General features: G+C 32.9%; 1 protein-coding gene across 2 annotated transcripts in view; it reads left to right on the forward strand.

The window, feature by feature from the left end:
• Positions 1–263: 263 nt before the first annotated feature.
• Positions 264–26,355, forward strand: part of LOC106104610 (tyrosine-protein phosphatase Lar) — a 279,987-nt gene continuing 253,895 nt past the window's right edge. For both annotated transcript variants that reach the window (XM_013284703.1, XM_013284704.1), the window contains exons 1-2: positions 264–464; positions 20,777–20,827. In XM_013284703.1, coding sequence (XP_013140157.1) covers positions 20,813–20,827 — 15 coding nt within the window. In that variant the 5' untranslated portion in view covers positions 264–464; positions 20,777–20,812. The remainder of the gene's footprint in view (positions 465–20,776; positions 20,828–26,355) is intronic.

The following is a 26,355-nucleotide window of genomic DNA, read 5'->3' on the forward strand; positions in this document are numbered from 1 at the left end:
AAGCGCAGGTCTGGGTACGTTCAGAAGACTAATTCAAAACATAGCTGAATGAGTTCTACAAGTATTTTTGTTATTAAAAATTATCACTCTTTTTAAGACAATTGCACATACACTTTAAGAATTGATAGTGGTGTTTTCAGCATTTTTACATTGTTAGTAGTACTGAAATATTCAAAAGAAAATTGTTTTTTTATCTGTGGAGATGACAGATTCTGCGTCGCGTTTCGAACAAGAAACATGAAAACTTTGATATTTTGTATGTACCGAACGTACCTGCATATGGCGGACGCTCAGTTTGTGTTTATGTCAATAAGGAACTGATTTACGTTTGCGCGGGTGTGGATTTATAAAATATATAAATAACTATGTGTTAGTGGAACCTGTGAATTGTGTGATTTTTTTGTGATAATGTTGTATGCCTTTGGACTTGCCAGAAATTTGGAATCTTCGCGGGACTTATAAAGGTATATATTCTTCAGTGTTTAAAAGGCAAAAGAAGTTATAATATACTTTATAATGTTTTTAATATATTGTAAAACGTCGCTGCACGATGTATTAAAAAATGTTCTTAAAAACACAACTGCATAACTTTTCTCTATAGATATAATTTACGATAACCTATTGCCAGATGATTACTTTTTACATGTTTATAACATTTACTTATACGAATATCCGTAATTATCTATATCGTTTATTATTGAAATAATAAATAATGTCATTTTTTTTAAATACAACATCTGATTGACCATAAATCTAAGTGATAAAGTTATTCCCTAATTGTTAAGTTGTTTAACGATCCTTATTACTCTATTAGTATATGCAGTAAACTAGTTTCACAAAAATGTAATGGTTATACAAATGTTTTGTCAAAAATTAGTAATTGTTAGTGTAATTTTTAACTTCAAAATTACAGAACAAAATGTTCAGTTATGATCAATTCTATTAATTACTATTAAAATTAAACCTTTAAATAATGAAAAGTATGAAAAGACTGGCAGCTAAACAAAAACAGCTGTTAAACTTCTTTACCCATAAGTTATATGATAAAAACTAAACATTCACAGTTAACTAAAAACAAACAAAGTCGGTTATAACATTGGTACCATCCTGGGAACAATGTTTGGACATATGTGTAAACCCCACTAAGGACATGTGTTCAGATGTATGACTTCATCTCTTCTATTTAGGATTCTTAATTGTATGTTAATAGTGTTCTGAGGAAATATTAAGAGTCCTTAACAAGATTTCTTTATAATTAGTTTTTTTTTCTGTTATGCTTTTAACTAATAGGCACTTACATCTGGTGGCCATTTGTAGATAAAAGTATGTTAACTCCATGATCTTGTAAATAATGTTCTGTTTGATAAATTGTACTTTTCATTTATTTATACATATGTATTTTGTATATTTTATACCACTAAAGTATTTGGAATAATGTTGGTGTTTGTAAACACTGACATTATACAATTGCTCTACTATGTTTTAATCATTCTTAATACTAATATTATAAATGCGAAAGTTTAAATGAATGGATGTTTGTTAGAGTGTAGCCTAAACTGCTGAACGCTTTTGGGTGAACTTTGGTATAAAAGTAGAAGATAGTCTGGAAGAACACATAGGCTATTCACTTTTTTATTTCTAAAGCTAGTAAGAATATACTTTGATTAACTAAGTTAAATATTTTTTTGACAGATAATTTTTCTACTGCTGCGAAGCTTGTTGAAGCGAAAACCAATATTATATTAAATAGTTTAATCTCTGTATTAAATACATTTCAAGGTTTTTTCTATTATTGTAATAAACATTTTTTCATTTATTTATTGGAAAACAAGATACTGTTTGTTGAGTTATTAGATTTTTATTAGGGTCACATATAGGAGTTTTTGACGAACATTACAATTGGACAATGCCCATACAGAATTATTATGCTATGAAAACTTTTAAGGTTTAAAAACATTTTAATGGAATTAATTTGCAACATTCTGTTATTGAATTTAAGAAGTTTCTTGTTATTTATCTATACTAATATTATAAAGAAGAAAGATTTTTATTTTTGCAATACTGTATGTATTGAAATAACATTAAAAAGCTACATTATCATTGAGTAACATAGGCCATATTTTTTAAATTACACGTGGGCGAAGTCACGAGCAACAGCTAGTTGCATATTGCAATAGAGTAAATGTTTAAGTCCATTTGATTTTATTAAAACTTTATATTGTATACCTCCAGTCTGTCCATTGGCACATGTTATGTCTCTTGTATGTTAAATATTATCACAAAACTTCCATTGTGTTGTGTCTGACTATAGTGTCGGAACACAATGCTTTATAACCCAATTACCCAGAAATTATGAAGCTTTCATTCGCTCACCATTGTCTGTGAACCTTGGTCTGAGGCATGTAAATTTAACAATATTTAAATTATATACTTTAGGAAAACAAGACCAGATACTGACTGGCTAACTAAATCTTAAAACAGACACTGGAGCAGTCACTGAGTGCAAATACATAGTAGATCGCCATTAGCAGTTTGCTTTAGTGATCATTCTACTCTGAGTGTGACAAAATATGTGACAAATTACTCTTCTTAAAGTCAAGTTACTATTGTTACGCTTGAACAGTGTACAAAAAAGGGCCAAGTGTGTAGTAAATTAGGAATAAGTAAACACTACCTACATCTAGATTTTCTGATACTTATTACTTTGGTGACTTGTCCCTTTATCTTGTAATTTTGTTACTCCTTATAGATAATTAAATATGCTCTGGACTGAGGTCAATGAACCCATTTAGTAATAATGTCTTTGGCATAGTTTGGTTGTACAAAATTACGCAACAGTCTTTTAAGGTTAGTTTTTTTTTCTTTACTTTAAATATTGATAGTACAAAAAATATCTCGCAATTATACATTTAATTAAAAAAAATTACGCCGTTAAATAGATTATATAAACAGATTGATTTAGCAATCTGCAAAATGATCGCGTATTCGCTGCGGTAATACAGTAGATAAAATTATATCAATTTTAGTATAGGTTAGAAGCTCTTTTCTTTAGTCCTTACCTTTCTCAGACACCAGTACCATGTTTCCAGTTTCAGTTGTGTTGAGGATTTTCACAGGTTCACACACGCACTTAATATTAAGCTACCCGCAACTAGGTTGACCATCGTCATCTAAAAAAACATTCGAAAGGTGTTTGAGTATGCTTTAATTTCCTATCGGTTAATGACACACAATTAAGCTTTCAACCTATTCCAGTACTAACTACCTCGAAACATTTTAAAAGCTCGCTCCAAAGTTGCTCTTGGAAAAAAGTTAATCCTGTATAAGAAGTTTTGCAACAAAGTTTAATGCCATTTCTGTGAGCATTTTCTCTTCCAATTTAAATTCGTATCGATGTAGACCGAAAATCGTACATTTTGCTCGGAATATACAAATTAGAATAACTTTATGATTATCCAGATACGTTAAATGTTGCTATATGTGACTTTAAATTACAAAAATCAATACATATTTTTCAAAAATTCTTTGCCAGTGGATTTTGAAGGTAGAAGTAATACAGACACAAAAAGTCATCTAAGTGAAACATAAATATCGCATTCCCTGCCTACTCCATTCTATATCCCTAAGTTTACATTAACTTGTAAATTATTTTGTAAATTGCCTATGTTCGCTTTCGAGACGACCATAAAACATTAACACGGGAATGCATAACTCCAAATGTCTTTTATGGAGTTATGGTCTGATGCGCGACGACAAAATTTTAGTGGTGTGTACGAAGTTTTTCATTATTGCAACCCATTTATATACAATAGTAAGTATACCGTATTTACCTAAAGCAGACTGAGATTAAATTATATATTTTTCTTTGAAGTAAATGTTGGATAAAGGTTTTAATTTAAAAATCCCCTCAATGTCCGTAATTGTTCCTGCCTTCAATGTTTGATCACGACAATGGGTCGTGTTGGTCTAATGGGTGATTTGATTCCGACACTGTTGGGTTTACTCGGCCAAATTACACTACCTGACTCGATCAATTATTATATCTCTTTTAGGATAACAAGCTTAATGTTTATAGTACCTTTTCCATATATTCTTTTAAAGGGAAAAAAAACATATTAAGGCCAGATATTCGTAAGATAAAAAAAATGCAGATTTTGTTTTCGTAGCTGGTCACATCTCAGGGCTTACAGATAAACTAAACCCATGTGATATGATGTAGAAAGTTCATTGTATGACCGATAACGAATGATATCTCTATGAAGATTTGATAACATAAGATGCAAGGTTTTATTACTCATTATTATGTATAATTTTACAAACATAAAATATAACACATAGGGTTACTGGAATTACAAAACCGTGTACTATTTTATTTGTCTTTATATATTGCACCATTCCGTTTATTGCCAGTAGTTAAAAAAAATTATGTTTAGTTATGTTTTGTTGCATACCGTTTTTTGCCTTGATAATGTCTTTTTAAGTCTAAGAATAGATTTACCGTAAAGGGAAATAAGCAAGCGGCTAGTTAGTGCTCGAAGGCCGACAAAAACATAATATAGGAGAGAGCTAGTCGCCTTTCTGGGCTGTGAGGGTCAGGTCGCTCGGGTTATCTTGTGATTCCTTTTATAAGTACGTGTATACGTTAAGTAACACAGCATTTTTTTGCAAAATAGATATAAGATTAGGTTGCAGTGAACTTTATAAAATCTAGTCGTGGGTTTTCACCGACACTCAACCCTTTCATTGCTTTAAAAGAGATTACAATGTTTTATACAAGTGTTAATTAATGGAAACCCATCTTTAGGATCAATCCAGCGTCTATATTGTGACAGAAATATTCACAAATGTGTTAACTGTCATACGTGACGACTCTAAATATGCCCTATTAAGTTATTTCAAAATCATAAGCATATTTTTTTCATATCATAGATAAATCAGTTTTATGTTCAGACCTTTTTATTGCGCCAGTTATTGACTATTAAATAATTTATTGTGTGATAAATGAATGGTGTATATTCCGGACAGTTTGTGTTAAAAATTGCAAGTACATCCTAGAATACTTTTCTAAAAATGTGCAAAACTTTGTCTAAAGGATGTTAACATTTATGTATAGTGTTTTTCACTTGACCCCTTTAGCTAGTAAAATGATTTCATGACCTTACGACACGAAGAGCAACGATCTCTGATTGATCTAGTTAATTATTACCATTATAATAGTGGCAAAAAAAAGTTCTGACACATTTAAAGAACCCCATCTCTATGAATGCATTTAGATACCATGTGCTACTATTTTAGAATCGTTATTACAAATGTTTGCGTTTTAAATTAGACTGTTTAATCTACTTAAATATAGTTTCCTTTCAAAAATAATAACTGTTTCATTTTCGTAACGTGTCAGAAAAATCTCGTGAGCCAGAGATTTGCGTGAAATCGTTTTCAGATTTGCCTATGGTCGTTATCCCACTTTTTCCTACATCAGTGCTGAAGCTAGAGCCAATCATAACTCGTATTGCACTACATAAGATGCTTTAAAAATGCAATGCAATGCAATTAATTTTAAAGTGGAATAATGTTTATTTGTTTTTTAAGTATGACGTCACAATCATTAGATTCTTTGATACGTTCATATTTTATTTCTTCGAAGAGCTACTACTTCACTTTGTTATTTTAGCAATTTATTGTAATGGAACCATGTATCTCGGCTGTGTCAAAAAATGTGGACCATATTCAGATCGACTTCTTTTCTATTTTTATCTGTTCATAATAGATTTTTCATTTATTTATCACTTCAAATAATACTGATTTGGTAAAAATTGTTTTAAAATCCGCTTTGCTCGTAACTTTATTTATAAAACCCTTGAGTGGAAACGCAGTCTGTTATTTACAAACTTCGCATCTGGCAACTTTTGCCTACGATATAAATAAGTACTAATTTAAAATATTTATGATATTGCTGCTTTTTTATTTCCAAACTGTGTTACGTATCTCGATTTAGATTTATTGATTTATTGTTTCTTGTATTTGTTTATATTCTGCTCAAAGTTGAACTTTGTAACATATTTAAATTAAAACAATCTTTTACTTCTTTTTTCACATTTTGTCGTAAATTTAATAATAATACATGTAGCTATTTTATGCTTAAAAATATTAAAAGACCAGTTCCTTCACGTGATTTTTTATTAATCTTTACAAATGTTATAAAGAGGAAAGATTTGTATTTTTGTATGTATTGAAATAACTCAAAAACTACTGGACCGATTTCGAAAATTCTTTTACCATTAAAAAGTTAGGTTATCAATGATCAACCTGTACATTTTATCATTTTTTAAATTTCACGCGGGCGAAGTCGCAAGCAACAGCTAGTAAACGATATGATACGATTAAATATTATTGTAAAAGGTTAAACGCATAGTAACAATTTAAATAACAGCTTAATATACTTAATTTAACTACTATTGTTAAAGGTTTCATGTATGTATGTTACTTTAAGTAATAGTATTTAAATTTACTACTTTAGTTACAGTCAGGTCGTAAGGCAGACGAGAGAACCCGACTATTTTAAATTGTATTTCGTGGTAACTATTAATGGTTTAAAACACTACCATTAAATTAGTCTGTCATGAATAAAAACATTTCGTTACTCAATGAGGAAGTCTGTGGACCAAACATCAACCTCATTTCGATTTTGTACACGAGTCAAATTAAAAAGACCTCAATGTACAGCGGTGTAAAGGTCATTTTGAAATAACCGCAACGTAGACAATGGTAACGACGGTTCCCATTTAACAATACGGAGTCAAAGATTTCCTAATAACAATGTCTCCTTACATCCGGGCGAAGCAGCCGTGTTCCCGGCATAATCTGCGACAGCCATACATATTTATCACGTGCCCTGGATGTTTACATCGGGAAAGCCAGCCCCCTCGGGCAAATTTCCCGGAATGCAGTGATAGATGTGAGAATAAAGTTCCACAGAGACACAAGGAAATGTTTAGAGGTTTAAACATCTGAAACGGTTTTGTTTATTTCAATTTGGACATATTAGTAGTGTTTATATTTTTTATTAGAACGTAAATGAGAATTGAGTAGAGTCTATATTGCCGTTAACAATGTCGATTAGGCATTCGAGCGAACATGAGAGGCGATGTTGAGCATGTTTCTGGGCCGTCGGTTCCACACAATAATATGTCACGTGCAGATATACGGTATAACGATTTGTCGAATCATTTATATTTTGTAATTATTAGAAAAGTACACAAATAAATGAAAGTTAGAAACTTAGAAGTATATTCTATAAATGTTTGTGCATTTTACTGTTGCGAGGTTCATTTGTGGTGCTAATTTTATAGCCTTGTTAAAGCACTTGGATCTAACTCAGAGTGAGGCATCGTATAAAATGCATGCATCCGCTTATCCGATAGATTATAAGGTCGTTTACCTTTTATCGCATGTTCAAAGCTTCATTAGGCTTCAAAATGGTGTACACGACTTTCTCAATAGTGTTAGTTATCAAGCATTTGTGGGGCAAAAAAATTACGAATTAATATTTCAATCGTTTTTTTTTTCAGGATATGGTTCGTAAATAATGAATTGATTTTTCGAAATAAATGTCATTTTGTGTCTATGTTGTTCTATGTGCCTTTATTGTCTTGTTCTAGACGTTTTGTTTGATCTGAGAATTAATACATCCTAAGGATTAAGTGTCGCAAAGGTGTAATAGGATAAGTAGCAAGGATAACGAACACTTCGTCACGTTGCCTCGAGGTTTCAAAGGTTCCCGACCTACTATGATAACTAGAAAGTCATTATACGACTATTATTCGAGAAAGTCGAATACAGCGCCTTTTTGTTGCTTGCAACTTAGAAAAATAGCTTTTTAAAAATTTCTCAAACGCATTAAGGAATGCAATTTCACGCCTTCTATTGTGAAAGTTAGTGCATCGTTTTGCTTGAAAGTATAAATAAGATGGAAAGTGTTTTTGTTTGGGTTGGTGATTGTGTTAATGTAAAAGTGCTTTAACGTGGCACTAAAAAAAGGAGAAAACGCAACATAAGTTGGTAGGTATACCATAAGATGGTATTTTTGGCACATTTAAATTTTCCTCAAATTCTATCATAGAAAAAAAAATCAGGTGAAAAAGGTGTCTAATTTAGAAGGTTTAAGAACTTTAAAAATAATATAAAAGTAGTAAAATGAGATTGTAAAAGTAGAACAGCGTGACACTGCATAAGATATTTTGTCAACCCAAAAAACTTTTTTAAATTATGACCAAAATGGAACAGGCCGCAGTCCTATGACACTGGCTGTAAACAAAGGCGGGTGCACACTAGTCGAGCGCATACTTTATGTAATAAGGAAGAGGTTACATTAGTCATTTACGATATCGAATTGATTTTCTGCATGTGTACCCTTTTAAGAGCAGAACAATCTAGAATTTAAAGTACGAGAGGGAAGACAATATGTATTTATATAATTGTTTCTACTGCAAACCCACACACCACCAGCTCACTATACGTCCCCACCGAGGGGCTCGGAGCCTACCCTAAAGTTATGGTGACTAGGCCATAGTCAACCCACAGATACTCTGTAATCGTTTAGTTAAATGTGCTCCAGTGTGAACTTACTATGAGAGCCGTATGCCGGAGCTATATGACTTCCAGTACTGACCTAATATCACAACCACTACAATAGTTTGGACGTTATGCTGAATAAACAAAGAGCGTAGTCCGTTTAAGATATAAATTACAGTAAAACAAATTACAAATAAGTTGAATATGTATTTTTGCAACAATCCGATGATCAATCATGGTTTGTGTTGGAGTGTGACATTTTTGACAATAAATATTTATGTTATAGTGTTATTTAAATCCCAACCTCGTTCTATTTGTCTCTTTTATATGAATAAACTAGCTTTTGCCTCCGCAGCTCCGTTCTCCACAGTTAAAAGTATATTATAGCCTATGTGTTCATTCAGTCTTTGTTTTAAATTTCCTACTGATCCTGACCCTTTGAACTGTTTTATAGATATGCAGAAACAAACATGTGCTCATCTGTTTACACTTTTGCATGTTTAAGATTTTCATGTAGTATCTGAGGTCAGATTGACTTTTTTAAAGTAGAGCTTAACTCTCATATTTCGGCTTCTTACTGAAGCTATTCATGAGTTTTAACGTAAAACATTTATAAAAGCTAGTGTCGCTTTAGTTCCCTAACATTTTGTGCACTACGGCCTCAGGTTCCTTTGTACCAAAGATTGTCATTGAGATAACTCGACTTCACCACCTTATTGCCATTTGCGGCATTCATTAAAAATACATCGTTAACGTTGACTTCTATTGAAATATTTCTTATATGGCAAACTATTTAAAAAAACAACTACATTTTTATTTATGATTTTTTTTTATTTATAGCACGCAAGAAACTTTGAGCCCTCGGTTACAACTAGCAGCTACATCTTATAAACACATTTCCTCGTCTCTGGTGAACCGTGCTCCAGATTTGCAACAGAGAATAAGATTAAAAGTTCCCTCCGGAACGGCATGGCAAGGAACATGCAAACTATGCCCCGAGAGCGCTCCTACATATCTGGGGCACTTTTCACTTTGCCACTATGCTTCTAGAGAACTTGCTTTAAGTGTCTTGTAAAATTACTTTATACTATACTTAGTAAACTCCAACAATTATTTTGAAATTAAAAAGAAATTAACTAATTTAGTAATTCACAAACTTTACTATACCAGACGAAAACTTTACGTTTTGTTATATTTGTAATGTCGCTAACATAAAACGTTTACGTTAAAATAAGACAATGTTTCATTTAAATATTGGTTAATTAACGTTAAATGATGCTCGTTACCCCAATACGATGAAATAAACAAAAACATTACTGGAAATAAATCCGAGAACGGAATCCTAATCTGAGTCTTACATCGACTTAATGGCTCTCTAATGAGAGACTTAAATCTCTGCAGGCTTGAGGCGACAAACGATACAGCTATTGTGTTAGATAAATTATACAATGAACATAATACATTGATAGTATATACTATTGTTACAAAACAGTGACGTAATCTGAAGCAGTCGGTATTCATAATTGTCTATTCCCATCGAAAAGTTTGCTATCATTTTAAAGTAAATTTAGACAGTAATATTTTTTTCATTTAACAAAATTGTGGTCTATTTTGAATGCAATTATTCATTAATTTAGATTTCCTCCAATCTCAAATTATCCACTGACATTTATTGCACTTTGACCTTTGCTTAGAATTTCAGATTCTTTTGTATTAAAGATAACCTTTGAGATGAAAATGACTGCGCTTCTTTCAAAGCAGATATTATTGGTTTCATTTGAAAAATGAATCGGGAAGAACCATTTCCATAAATGAATTATATAACTAGGGAAATTGGACCGAGTGTTTTACACAAATTTGTGCTACTAACCCAAGTGTTGTGTATTCCTCATACATGCTCATTTTATTAGCGACTAGCTAGTGCTCGCGACTTCGCCAGCGAAAAATTAAGGAATTGTAAAAACAAAGCCTGTGTTACTCACAGATTAATCATCACTCTAACGGCGAAAGTATTTTTAAAATCGGCCTAGTATTTTGTGAGCCTATTCATTACAATCAAGCAAAGTTTTCCTATTTATGATACTAGTATAGATAATAAAGTTTTGTTGCTGAAACGAAGGCTGTTTTTGGTTATGTACTGATGAAATTATGAATTTAATCGTCCCTAATCGTTTTCGCGCCTTGCAATTGCCATGAAGTATTTGATCTCATAAAACCGAGCGTCTGAAAAGGGATATTGGAAGCGCCATTAACACGAACCGTCGATCGTCGAATCGAGCCGACTTCGAAATTTAATTGAAATGCTCCAAGACGGGTCTGGCAAATGTACTCTGAGTTTAAATCTGCAACTGACAGACTGGATTCATTGCCTAATTGTCAGGCTATTTGACTCGTTTCTGTAAGATTTGACTTGCTGATTACTTCTTTGGAAGCTTAACCAGTTTTATCTAAGATTTCGATTTACAGTTTTTTTTTAATATTGTAAGGTGATTGTAAGGTATACACATTCGTCAAATACACTCCCTTCCTAAAATACTTCTAAATCAAGTGAATTTTTAACATGCACATGGCATTGTTTGCTTAACTAGCATTCATTGCCAAATGTAATAGGGCGCATAATCTTTTATTAGGCAACTATCATTAGCTCGCGACTACGTCCGCTTAAAATTAAAAAAATAAATGTGAGTAGTCTATGAGTTCTTCCAGACTATCCTCTACGTCTGTACCAAATTTTATCGAGGTCTGTTCAGCCGTTTAGGCTACAAACTCTAACAAACATCCATCCATCTAAACTTTAGCATTTATAATATTAGTAAGATATTAGTAAGATGAGATAAAATGAATCTTCATACAGTTTTATTCAATGTCGTGTTTAATTATCATATTAATGATAAAATAAGGGGAGAGTTTGACATTGTTATTAGTGAATTTACACTATAAATACGATGTATTTAGATCTATCTGAGTAAAGCTAAACTATCAAAAAAAACATTTTTTTATATATAGCAAAGAGATGTACATTTACAAACACAAAGCTATCACACTTTACTATAGGGAGCGGGTGCTTTAAAATCCGAGTCGAAACAAAGAATAAAAATCGAGGCGTGTTTTAAAAACACGGTGCAGTCGAAATACAACCGGGAGTGTCGGCTGATTTCCATGTTCGGTATTCAGTTATACGACCATTAGTTTAATTATAAAGTACGTCGAATTTTATGATACAGTAAATTGCGTAGAATAAAAATAACTTCTCGTATTACGTTCGCACCAACCTTGGCCTAGGTCAAAAGTATTAGCTTTTTTCTGCACCGATCCGTTATACTTATTTAGATTTCTGTCGTAACAGTGATGTAAGTTAAAAGTAGACATGATTTTTTTATAATTGAATGCTCTTTGTGCACGTGTACATTCGTAGAAATTAAAGCTATGCTTAGCAGAATTACAGAAGTAAGAATGCCAGATAAAAATTGCCTCGAATGCTAATCGACTGTAGAATTTACCGCGTCAATTTTGAAAAGAGTTTGTTCTGCAATTTATGTTTGTAAACTATCTTCTGAACTATATCTCAAGTATCCTATGATTAGCTTGTTTTACTTCATGATAGGTTACCTTAGAAAGAAAGAGAAGGGGAAGATGATTACTGTAAGGGTGACGACCCAAGCTTTTAAACGCCCTCGTCCTCATAAAGTCGATTTTGATGGCACCCAAGGGAGACAGGGTGGTAGATTCTCTTACATTTTAATGTATCATTCACCTTATTATAAACGTTGCATATCTAGTTATGTGTACATCTAGACAAATATGATTTGTACATCATACTCATATTATGTTATAAATGCGAAAGTTTATATGGATGGATATTTGTGAGAGTTTGTAAACTAAACTGCTGATCGGAACCCGATGAAATTTGACATCGATGCAGAGGATAGTCTGGAAGAACACACAGGCTACTTATTTATTTACACGAGGACGGAGTCGCGGGTGAAACCTAGTCTTTTTACAATATTGTAAGCTTTTATATAGCTTAATACAAAGACGGTTCAATTCGATTTTAGATATTTGTAGTGGCATTCAAATCTTTAGTTCTTCAAAATAAATTGGTAAAATTTAAATTATATCGATTTTCTTAAAAGTATTTCACTGTTTTTAGCTTTAAATTTTAATAACATAACGCTGATTTTTTAGATCGTTATTATTAAGTCTTATTTACTCACTTTTTCTATCGAGCTAAAGCGGACAAATGCGATGAATACGTTCTACTCCAACGTAAAGAGTTGGAAATTCTATTGTTCACATAAGATGGTTTTCTTTGCAAGACATTAGTCATTTCTCAGTTGCGACGTGTGCTATCACAGTATAGCATGGCCACTCAGCCGGGGGCATGGGACGAGACAGATTCACCGGCTAATCGAAAATTCTTACTCGTTGCACGAACGTTCTCTGATTTAACGAATTAAATCTGCGAATGTCGTAACGGTTCGATTATTTGCGGTATATTCGACCTTTTCTGGTTAAGGATTTATCTAAGCTTTTTAGATAGTTATCTGTGATTTTATTTTAGTTGGTACTGGCGTGTCAATCTTACTATCTTACTTCTTACTAATATTATAAATCCGAAAGTTTAGATGGATAGATGTTTTTTTGAGTTTGTACCCTAAGCGGATGGGTCTGCATGAAATTTGGCGTAGATTTAGAGCATAGCCTGGAAGAACACACAGACTACTTACTTTTGTTTTTTTTTAACTCCACGCGGACGGAGTCGCGGGCGAAAGCTTGTTGTTATAATAAAGTTTCGAGACAACATTTAATCAGATCACAGAATACAAATACCTAGTTTTGACTTGTAGAGTGATATGAGGGTAGAGAGATGATTGTCAAACACGACAACATTTTTATAAAATACCCTCCGTTTTATTCATCGTTTAAATAAAATCTTGTAAGTTTTATAAAAACATTTTGACCACAAAAACACTGATTTAGCATGGTTCTACATTGAGCCTTATCTGCTGTCTGTGATCGCTCGGTTACGAGCTGTGATCACGATCAAAGTGTTCTCCCCAGACATTTCATTACGTCTAGTATTACAGCTTTTAGTGATGTACCTTTGAGTTTTTTAAGTTTTTTAAGTCGTGGAAATTGAAGCAAAACTGATTATTTTTTTAACGTTGTGATGAAATTTTAAATATGATTTATTATTAGAACCTTGAAAAAAATAAAGAAAAATTATATGTAATAGTATAATAAAAATAAGAAAATAAATAAATAAAAAAGCCTTTTATTCCATGCCATAGTTTACAAAATAAATTGAATGGTTTTGTTATTGTTATTTATAGATTACATATAGATATATTAAATTAGAAAAAATTATTCGGTCATATATTATTGTTAAAGCTATTTCAATAAATAATCAAAAATGTCCTAAATACTTTTTTTTATCAATTATCAATTTTTTATTTTTATTTTATTTATTATATGTAGTACTTATTAAAATAATAATGATTTGGCATTTAAAAATTAGAGGAAGTTTGAGATTAACACCAGTGGTTGAGAAATTAAGGAGTAAAAGGTTAACATGGTATGGGCATGTTATGGAGGGATGAATCGTATGTAAAAAGAAGGACGTTATGAATGTGGAGTGGTACATCGGTAGAGGTAGACTTCTCTCTTTTTAAGAGATTGCGTGAAAGGTGACAAGATCAAGAAGGGAGTGATGATTGAGATGACGGATGATAGAGTTATTTGAACGACGATCACCACGCCACTACGGGAGAAGGATACGGTAGAGATGATTTCAAAATTGTGTGTATGGTTGCGTGATAAATATATTAGTTTTTGTCTTATTAATGATAAGGTTTGTCATTTTGTCACAATAAAATATTTCTATACGAATTTTGTTAGTTCATTTGCAACGTCTGCCTAATTAGCTATACATTGTGTGCTAAAATTAACTGGAAGCGACAAATATGAATGCAACTCCCATTATATCTATGCCAATTGTAATGTCGCGGTTAATTATTATCATTTTATGTTACTGATATATTTAGGTGTAAGCTTTTACTGTGTTCTACATTTACATTTATGTTTGTTGTTCATTTTATTACATAATAGCTTTCGCCCACTACTCCGTCTGGAATTAAAAAAAAAACAAAAGTAAATACATTTGTGCCAAAATTCATCGAGAGAGAGAAACATGTATCCATAAACGGAATAAATAGTATCCTATGTCCGTCTCCTGGCTCTAAACTACCTCCTCAACAAATTCAGCCATATCTGTTAAGCCGTTCTTGAGTTATAAATAGTGTAACTAACACGACTTTCTTTTATATATATAAATATCAGACCATCACAAGAATATATGTAAGTTCAAATACTGCTGTTCTAATCGATGATTTTGCTATCTTTTCTTTCTTAAATATGTATAGGGAATTAGGAGGCTGGAGTGGAAATGTTATTTTGTATGAATTTTTAATTTAAGCATTGGAAGTCAATGGAGATGAAACGTGAAAGCAAAATACACAACGGGTTATTTTTCAACTTCAGTAAATTTAAAATGGATAAAGCGTCCGCGCGGAGACAGGAGTGAGAGCAGAGGAATGTAAAGTACACGCTCTTCAAAGAAAGCTGAAAGCATTCCCTTGTTACCTCTGTGCCTCAAATCGACAATCAAATAAAAGTCTTTATATTTTCGATTAAAATGTTGCCTTTTATTTAGAGCACGTATTTTATTATGAAAATAATGTTTCTAGACTTTTTTCTTTTATTATATTTCACGCCCGTAACCGAGAGTGGTTATCAGAGACCACTGTCCTCCATTAGGCACGGTTATGACATACTACTCTTGCTTCTACATTCATATTTGCTTATAAGTTTTATCAAAATCATTATAAATTTTTACTCGAAACTTCTGGTTTCTCCAAGCTGTCCTTTTTTTTCATAGCATGAATTTCAGATAGTTAGTAAGGAATAAATGATATTAAAGGAACGTTAAATTTGTTACGTTTACCATAATTTGCTGTCTGATAAAATGATTTGTGAAAACATTCTTCAGAAACATCTGCAGTCTGATTTCAATTTAATTACAGTTTTAAAAGCTTTTTGTTCGTTTATGGTCTATTACATAATAATACGTATACTACTTTAGAATGTTTGTAAACATGTTAAATTTATGTGACTAAAATGGTACTAATCAGTTTACACTGCTGAAACATTAGTTGAAAAATATTATTTACTGTTTCGTCAATGAGATATGAAGACAAATATGTTTTGGATTCATTTAGATAACATGTTATAATGTATGATTAATTCCTCCAAACGATTTCAGCAAATAATTAAGCGTATAGGTTATCGAACAGGATTATAAGCGTTAAAGGTCATATTGCTCCGGTTTTACCTACGCTATTTCAGGTAATTATATTATGATGCACACTTAAGTTTTGTAACCGTAGAATTCCACTGGCGGAATTTGAATTTTGAATAACTTTTACCTAATGGTATCCTATTAATAATTTTACGATAGATAAACTTGATAAAAAAAAGACTCATGTCCACTACTCACTACACATTACACATTACACATTATGCATTGCACACCAACACCTAACATATAGCTCTAACTTTTTCATTTTTACTAAGTACTGCATGTCTGTTTGTTTTTAAGTTTGTTTGTAAGATTCACTTTGTCTGTGGGGCGGGGGCCTGGTGATCCATTACACAGGGACCACTCTAGTTTGGACACCAGTCCCCTGCCCAAGGAAAAATTAATAAACTATTTTTATTTTTATTTTTTTTATTAATTGCAAAAGTATTTAGAATCTCATTCGCGGTTGTATAGCATTTTTATCGCAAGGTCATTTAGCTGGGAAAGCAAAAATACGAGGTCGATAAAGGTTTTCCAATGTCGAATACGTCTATTAAGCAAAAGACGTCCAATTTAAATCGTTTGCAGAATTAATGTAACTGCCGAAATAAGTCCCTTCGAAGAGCTTAGAATAAAGTTTGAATTAGAGTTTGCAGACGTTCGGTTCGATGCTCCTTTCTTAAGGCGATGCGTGTCTAGGTATCCTTAAGTCAATTTCTAATGTGATGACTCATTTTGCGGACGTTTTTTTCGACTATCGCAATTTATTTGCGAAGTCATTCGTATAATTAACAGATAAATACAACCATTTTACGTATATTCTTTTACGTATTAACAGTGTTTGTTAACGCTATTTTATCCAAATATTTGGTTCTTTATATGCAGGAGAGTAAGGTATAAATTTAGTATTTTATTTTAGGTTTACAACATTCTAGACGTAGCGTCTGTACCTATTTATAGATATTCATGAATATCTTCTACTGAAATCTATTGGCGAGGTCAGTTTACGTTGTGACGTGAAGTTGTTGCAATTCACACTATATTTAAAGTAGTTTAAATAATGAATCATAGTACAGCTAACTGGCGGTAAAAATACGAGAGCGAAGCGAAGAAGAGAACAAAATACACGTACATCAAGCTGAGGTTCTAGGAAAAGTTAGGCTTTACACTTAGGCATATAAGTCGCGTGATGTAAAGCAATAATATTACTTGAATACAAACGCCCAACCAGCTCAGTACAAATAGCTTTAACAGCTGGCATGTTTCGACATGCGCTAGAAACGCGATCGTTGCATTCTTATAACACGGGTAAAATATTTATTTCTTGGTTATATACCGGTTGGTATGGTTACTGATGAAACCCTCACAAATGGAAACGTGGTCAGAGCTTAGCAAGGGCTATTGAGGATTCACTTTTGTGATGTATTGGAAGTGAACTTTTAATTATTGAAAAATCAATTCAATAGATTCAGAGATTGGCTATAATATACAATGCAATTTTCTTTTTAATGTACTATTGATTTGATTGAAAGGCATGGCTTTTGTTATCTTTTTTCTGTCAAAACAAAGTAACGTCGAGTAACAATAACGTTGGTTTGGCCCTCATTCGCACGCGCGTTTTTATAACGCGCGTTGAAAAAACGTTGAAAAATATTATATTAATTTTGCCATTAAATGTCCAAAGGCTGTTGAAGATGATTTGATTTTGAGCCTCGGGCGAACGAAACAGTGATTTTAAAGCTTTTGTATAAACAAGAGCTTGAAAAAAGCGCCCGTGCGAATGAGTGTTTAGTCAAGTGTTAACCTTATTGTGGATTTCTCTTGACAATATACTTGTATAAAATCATAGTCGTCTCTTTTATTCTCTTTGAAAAGACTAAACAACATTATGTTTCAATACTAGTTTGGCAGTGGTGGAATATCACGGTGAGTTTCGAATACGTTTGTATTTTGAAGGTCAAATAATTTATACAGGATGTTTAGTTCATATAAAATTATTGTATTGTTAAGTCATCCGTTTAGATCATTTAATTACACAGATTTAATCAATAAAGTTAAAAACCTGCTGTTAACTTAATTGTAATTATTATTTTAAATTCGCATTCACAGTAAGGCTCTAATGTTTACTCTAGACGTAGGAGTGACCCGTAGCCTGAATGAAAATTTACAGGGTTGTCAATTTCCTTAAAATTTAATTGACAGGGTAAAATATTAATTTAAATTTGCGAAGTCTTTAAATGTTGGTATTGGTAATGGTGCTATTAAATTTGCCTTTTTAGAACTTTTCTTTTGAATAGCATTTATCTATCCTAATATTATAAAGAGGAATGATTTTTTTATTATGATTTTTAGATTTTTATATTATACATTCACGCGAAAACTACTGGGCCAATTTAGAAATTCTTTCACCATTAGAAAGGTGATTTATCTGTGAGTAACATAGGCTATATTTTGTATTTTTTTTTAATTTCACAAGACCGAAGTCGCATGTTACAGCTAGTAATATATTTGTGAAGATACCAAGTACAGATAGAGCTGGATAATAACACAGTAGCGGATGAACTTGCCCAGTCAAGTTAGCCAGCTGTAAGATGTTTAAGCAAATAGGCGGTAAAAGTTATAATTAATTTTGCGGCCGCGTCAAGTGGCGGCCATGTTATCGACAGACGTTAACGCTATGAAAATAAACTTTTATATCGTCTCATAAATGAAAACAATTTAATAACTGTTATGAAAACTACACGATTTCTTTGGTTTTATGTGGATTTGGATGTAGAACGTAGTCTTGATTTTGTTTTTGTAAATTACACGCGGAAGAAGTCGCGGGCGAAAGCTAGTTTTTACATAAATGTAAATGTAATTAATACCTTTGATCAAATCTTGTTTACTAGTTAATAAACACACACTATTTACAAAAAACAAGGAAAACCACATTGTTAAAATAAAAACGTTATATTACTTACTTCACATTTTGCACTCCCATTAGCGCCTTAAATTCTTGTTGTTTTTTTTTTATTTTAAGTATTGTCTATTGCTTTCTTGGCGACCAGTTCGATATTATTAATCATCAATATTTTTGCAACTAAACATTATAGTTTTACAATTAACTACTTTATAAAACATGTTACTAATTAATCTAAATATGCTTTTACTTTTAAATTAATATATGATTATTAAAAATATTTACAACTCTTCTCAGCGCCATCTATTGTTTTTCGGGTAAATCATAATATAGAACATACGCTACTTTGTTTTAAAATTAAGTGTAGTTGTCAGTTTATTGTTTGGAATACCGTTGAATAATTATTTTTGTAAATCTGTAATAAGTAAAATGCACATAATAAATGTAAGACACTCCTACTTCCTACTGCTCAGTGACTATCAATATGTCTAGACGGCGCGTTGACCCAACGATCGATAACCTTGCTAGAATTTGTGCCAAAATTATGTTACACCATTCCCATAAATCTGTGTATGTACACGAATTTATCTCTATGTAATATGTAAATATCACATATCGGATATTGCTAATAATTTTTATCGTACGATATAAAAAAGGTATCTGACTGATTTCATCATCTCCCCAACCAAGGGCGGATCCAGCTTTGGCGCCAGGGGGGGGGGGTCACATAGTCGTGGTCAAGTCAAGAGCTTGACAAGTAATATAAATATATTTTGTCTCTGTAACCAGCTCAGGGGGGAGTCATGACCCCTATGACCATCCCCCTTGATCCGCCGTTGTCCCCAACCTTATCGTATGATCGTTGTACCGCGCCGGGTTTTCGTCCTCCTAATAACTCTATCACCCGTCATCTCAGTCATCACTCCATTCTTGATCATGTCATTTTTCACATAATCCATCCATTTCTATCTAGACCCTTCTTAGACTAAGTTTTTTTTAATTCCTTATAAACGAAATCATGGGCAAAAGCGATTTGTTTATACGACGTTCAGGAATAGGGAATTAAACTAAGATTTGTATACTAAAATCTAAATTCATTTAATTAATATTGTACTAGTATTGAGAAGGAATTATATAATAAGCTAATATTACTAAGAGGAAAATATTTTTATGTATTGAAGTAACTCAAACACTACTAGGTTGAATTCAATAATTCTTTTACCAATAAATAGCTATGTTATTACTGAGCAACGTTGGGTGTTTATTACAAGTTTTATTTAGAGATGCAACAGCTAGTATTAACTAAAATAGTTTTTTGCATAATTAAACTCTTGTAATGTATACGATACGCGTAGATACGGATGTTTTCTGACCGGATGTGGCGGAAATAGCGCGTCCAGATTTAAGTGGCCGAAACATCAATGCAGAGTGTATTTTGTGTTAAGGTAATTTACCTTTTTATTTCATCCAATTGAAGATCTAAGTGATAGTTTTTAAGACAAGTTTAATGGTCATTCGATTGTTTTGTATTGACAACACTTTGAAGTGTATAGGAGAATACTATATTTGTAAGCTAGAAACGAAACTTTTTACATGTATGATGCAATGCCTTACTGATTCAAATGTAATTGTTAGATCTCGAATGTGTTCTGGTGGAATTTTTGGAATTTGAATATGATGAAATTTATTTTTACCTCATTGAATTTATTATCTCAATGTTTAAAAATTATTTCTGACTAAAAATACTATAAGAAGTTTTGGGTAGATTTTATGCATGTTCTTTTCATATTCTTCAATTCTAAAACATTTCTTGTAGTATAACATCTATTTCATGTAATGAAGACAATTGTTTTTAATAATTAATGTATATATCATTTGTTTGTTCAACAATTGTTTTATCATTGATTTATTATATCAATTAATACGTATTTTCTTTATTTTTTCAGACATTCAGTTGCAGTTTAATCTGCCTTACTCTGAATATGGAAACCACACCCGTAAGTGTCTTGACATAAATTATTATTAATAATATAATGGCGACGCTCAATATAATATTGTTTTTAGTATACTTGAAATATATTTTAATAATATAATTTTAAAATAATTTTCTCCGGACTTTTTGCTCACGTACACATCACAATTTTGCGTTTAGCGCCATCTGGTAATAGCGACGTGAACTGTACACACGAAATTTCGTTAGCATTTTCATACTACGGTTGAACCAACACAGATGTGTGTTCAGTATTTATCGTTAGATGGCGTGCTTCAACAAGCACAGTGTTCCGTAGCTCCGCTAGAGTTCGCTACAAAAATAGACGAATTCTTTAAACACCGTATTTAAAGCAACTAGTGCGTACTACGTTCACTAGATGTCGCTGAAATAAACTAATTTTAATCAATTTCGTATTTAGTTATTGTTTTTTTTTATATTTATGGTCATAAAATGTATGTTTCTATAAAAATCTTATTCTTCAAATTGTTTTCATAAACAGATGTAAATTATTTAATTTCTATGTTTAGAAATTACGGGTTGTATAATTTAATCTAAACGTTTTCAATTATTTTGCTGAATATTTATGATATGTAAACAATATTACTGCTATAAAATTTAATTCAAAATCAATTTGTCAGAATCGATATAACGAGGAGTAGAGTGAAGTGCATTCATGAGGACTTCGAGTATCCGACAGAGTACATCAAAATATTCGCTCAGCTTTTTACGTTAAAATGTGATACGTGCATTTGTCAGTTTGATAATTAAATTTAATGCGCCATATATAACGTCCTCTTCACTTACGAACTTCATGAGCTCAGTTATGTATGGTCGGAATTAAATTATTTTGGCACGGAATATCGCTTTGGAAATATTCGGAAAGAACCGCTACTCGGTGCTAAAGGGATGTACGATTTAAAAAAGGAGACTGTTAATTTATCGATAATTTTGAAACATAGCCATTTATTAATAAACCAAAACCACAGTATGTGCATTTGATATCTAATTCAAATTTTGTTGTGGTCATTTTCATTAACCATACGCTTGGATACTATCGATCCAATTATCGATATGTGCGTCTACTGCACTGTTTTAATGCAATTTGAATGAGGCGCCACTCAAACGTGGGAACAGTCTAAAATGTGGCACGTAGAGTAAAGCCTTGTGGTAAATCCGACCGTTGCCGGTGGAGGGCTCGTTTCGGGCGTATCACAGCACGCTTGTCCTGATTTTCGCACTACGAATGCCTTTATTACTAACTAGCTGTTGCTTTCGAATTCTTCCACGCAATATTAAGATATAAAAGTGGCCTAATATACCCGTCTATGTCAGCTCCTCTTCAGTTAGAGTCCGTTCGAAATCGGCACAGCCTTTTCGGAGATTAGCCGGAACAAACGCGACTTTATCTTCTCGAAATCTGGAATTTTACTTTTTATATTACAAATAGACACTCCAATTTAATTATATGTTTAGATTATATATTGATTTCCTTGCAACTATTGAGCCTCTAGGAATTGTTAATGCTTTACGATCAAGTATTGGTGCTCTTCGAGTCTGTTCGTTTTCACCTGTCCGCGGTATTATGCTTAGGCTCAAATCTCGTTTAACTTTGGTCTACACGTGCTACACTGTCTCAGTTATATTTACGAGAAAATAGGGATAAACGGGATTTCATAAGTACAAATGTAACATTTAATATTAAAGTAAAATCAATTAATTTCATTTTCCGCGTCAAATCACAAGGAAAAAGTAAATATAATATCTTTAAGGTTTCGCAGATAGGTTGTTAGGAGGGGGCCGCGTTTCGCAACCACAAATTACTATGATTTAATATTGCTTAGTTATCTGGAAGCTGGCAATTTGTTACCGCGGCGCCGGGGCCCGCCGGCCGCCATTGTTGCGCCGCCTTTTGTTCATCGCCTACCCGCCAGATATCATCTTGAATTATTATGATTAGGATTCTTCGCCTAGTGACGGCGGCCTCGCTAATTCCGACATTATCGTTTAAGTTACGAGAACTTTCGATAGTCGTATTGCTGTCTTGAACACTGAAACAGTATCTTGGCCCTTTACAGGTTTGTGACCTGCTTTGTTTTATATGCCTTGAGTTTAAATTTTAGTCAAAACAGCAAATTCTACTATCGTTATTAACTTATTAACATTTTATTCTGATGTTGATGTTATCAACGGAACGATTAATAGCTATATGATAAACTAGCTTTCGCCCGCAACTCCGTCCGCATGAAATAAAAAAAATAAAACTGAGTAGCCTATGTGTTTTTTCTGACTATCCTCTACATCTGTACCAATTTTGATCGAAATCAGTTCAGTCGTAAGCTACAAACTCTAACAAACATCCATCCATCTAAACATTCGCATTCATAATATTAGGATGAAGTATGATTATGACAACTAAATATAGAACTCTCAACATTTTTAATTGCATTTGGAAATTTAATTATTAAGGTTCAGATGATGGTGGTAGTAATTAACATTTATAGATTGCTTCGTAATGTACGTTGGTAAGTGTACTGTTAACTCGCTTTCGGTGGAGTCTTGATTAATAAACGTCGCTGTTGAGGTCAACGGAGTTAATACATCAAGCCGGTCATGTCCCGCGTGCTAGCACTTTCATTTCATATAGTGACACCGTAATGAATCGATCGGGGGTGGCCTTTTCAATTAGTGAAAACATTCAATTGTCGTTGTGTTTATAGCGTAATTGCCTGTTATCTATCTTGGCCGGTGTAATGGACGGCCATCAGCAAAATGGATATAGTCTACAGTATCAAGAAGTGGTTCCTATTCTATGAATTTCTACTTTCAAATTACTTTTACGAAGAACCATGATACAGATCTTAGAATTAATAGTTTTCAATAATTTAATTTCAACGTTTTTACATCGAATTTTATGGGTAGTGTTATTTCAATTAATACGTTAAAAAATCAGTCTTCAAATTTCGGATGCGTACTTGAACACGTATTGAATTAAACATGATTGTATACTTCTTCGGTCAGCAAATCACTCGTTCTACAAACGCTGAATGTGTTGCTCGGACGATTCCTGAAGCGGCACTCGTAACTCTCGCATCAACTGTTATGCTGTCTACATCGCTACAGTGATAATCATAAATTTCTCCTGCAACGTTACTGCGTTGCAAATATTGTTTGGCCACGAAAATGTACATTAGACGCGTCTCTTGGGTCAATTTGATTACAAAGCATTAGGTTTTGTAATTGATTTGTTTTTCACGTTTCTTGTATTTCTGAAAGTTAGTAAGTCACTAGTTTAGTATTTCCATGTTTATTGATAGGGACTATAATGGCAGTTACCTCATTCCATTTATACTTATGCATCATTGGAAGAAATCAAGTTGCACTAATTTAAGGTACAATCTTTGCTCTAAATTTCTTATCTATGTTTGCATTTATTCCAGGCCAAATTAATGAACGCTGCGTCTTTATGTGGTCATTTAATTTTCTTATACCAGGCGTCGCTACAATTAAAACATTTAATTCTTTATATCGCTACCGCTTGTAGTTTAAACCTAATACTCTTGGACTGGCTCCTAAATTAGCGGGGATTGCAGATACTGCAGGAGTGCAATGTGCGTGCCACACTCCATTCATTAGGTCGGCGAGTGCTTCCCGGCATTTATCAATCTGCCCCGAGCGCGGGCACGCCTCATGCCCTCGCCGAATTTAGAAGCAATCCGCTTTCCCCCTTTTCTTTCATTCCCAAATGCTTTGTGATTAAGTGTTCCGCGCTTTCGAATATCAGCTTTCGATTTAGGCTCTTTCACCATTTGTAATTTGTACGTTTGTTATGTTTGGATACTGTTATATGTTGGAGTTAAGCTTTTATATGACGAATATGTATTCTCTGTCGAATTTTGATGAATTATCGTCCGTATTTCTTTCGTATTTACTATTTAATGCGATATTGGACCGTGAATGTTCCCCGTGCGGTGTATTTAAGCGATATTGATAAATCGGAGATTACGCCCAGCTTCTGTTTTCATATTTATTTATTGGATTGAGTTGTTTAACGGATCGCTTGTGTGTAATATATTTCATGAGTGTGGTAACATTGCAGTTCACAATTCACCAGGCGCAGATGAAAATGTAAATTATTGTTATTATACGAATAGTAATTAATCTGTACTATGGGCGTCACAGCCATGTTATGCTTTAATAAAATATAGTCTTCTTTACCTGTTATGTTTTTTTTAATAACACCGTTTTTTTTCATATATCCACGCTCGCCACTACCAATATGGCCGTTGTGTTGTCGAGCCAAAGCAACACCCTTATTTTTGACATCTGACTACTGTCCGATTATTAACATAACAAGTAGAATATTAATAAGAGTTTTAAAGAAGGTTTTACACACAGAAAGGCTGTAACAGCATGTATTAGTAGATTCCCTGATAAAACGCAGAGAGATACCCAGTGGAGTCCGGGTTGAATGGGCACCTGCGCTCTCGCCTTATCCGGGATTAGTGAACAAGCCCAACTACTGTGAGTATTAACGCGGAGATAACGATTGTGATAGAGTACAGCCCATTAACTATGCTGCAATTGGAGTGTTAGCCGACCGACGGCATTAGGAAAGTTGGACGGAGGCTAATAGATTCTATAGGTTACAATTAGAACTTCGAGTGGACGACGCGGGAATTGCAAATAAAAATTTTACTAATATTGTTACGACTGTAGCATACCGTACCGTATTGTTAGTTGTGACAAAAAATTGTACGAATCATTTTTCTGGTAAACAATATCTACAGAAATATTCATTTAGTTTGATGTTACAAAGAAATTAAAATAAATAGATGTTTATAAATTGTCATAAACAGTAGAGATTACTTTAGCATATTCTGTGGCATTGATAGATATTCTAGTCAGTTGCCACATTTACACTTGTGGTAATTGTTAGTAGAAATTAAGTTGTACGTGTGCGGACTATAGATATGGACCCTGTCCGCCGTGCCAACCCACCTCGCACTAGATCCTCTTGAAATGGAGAAGTACAAACATTGTTAGCGGAGACAGAAACTTGGTCCGAGCATCTGAACAAATTTAGATAAAACGTGACCTATAGATGTTACTTTACTGAACGAACCTCACCTTCAGTGTTCTCTTAACGTTGTAAAAGCTAATACTTGTATGTAGTTCGAGTTCTATTCTTATTTGTCAATGAGATTCGTTTATGCTAGGTTTATGAAGTTTCTAATTATTTTGTCGTTACCTGTTTATTAGTGTTAGGTTGACATATACAGTAGAACCTCGATAACTCAAACCTCGGTAACATAAAAACCTATAACTTCAAATAATAATATGTTTCCTTCCCATCAGAGCCCAAAACCTCTATAACATAGACCCTTGATAACTTAAAACCTCTATAACTTAAAATATTTTGTGTTTCCCTTGGACTTTAACTTATCGAGGTTCTACTGTATTTCATAAGTAAAACTCAAGTTACGTAGTTCGGAAACGCATTTTATGAAGTTATCAAACTGTAAACCAATAACG

This window comes from Papilio polytes, unplaced genomic scaffold, assembly GCF_000836215.1.
Source record: "Papilio polytes unplaced genomic scaffold, Ppol_1.0 DF823510.1, whole genome shotgun sequence".
Lineage (NCBI taxonomy): Eukaryota > Metazoa > Arthropoda > Insecta > Lepidoptera > Papilionidae > Papilio > Papilio polytes.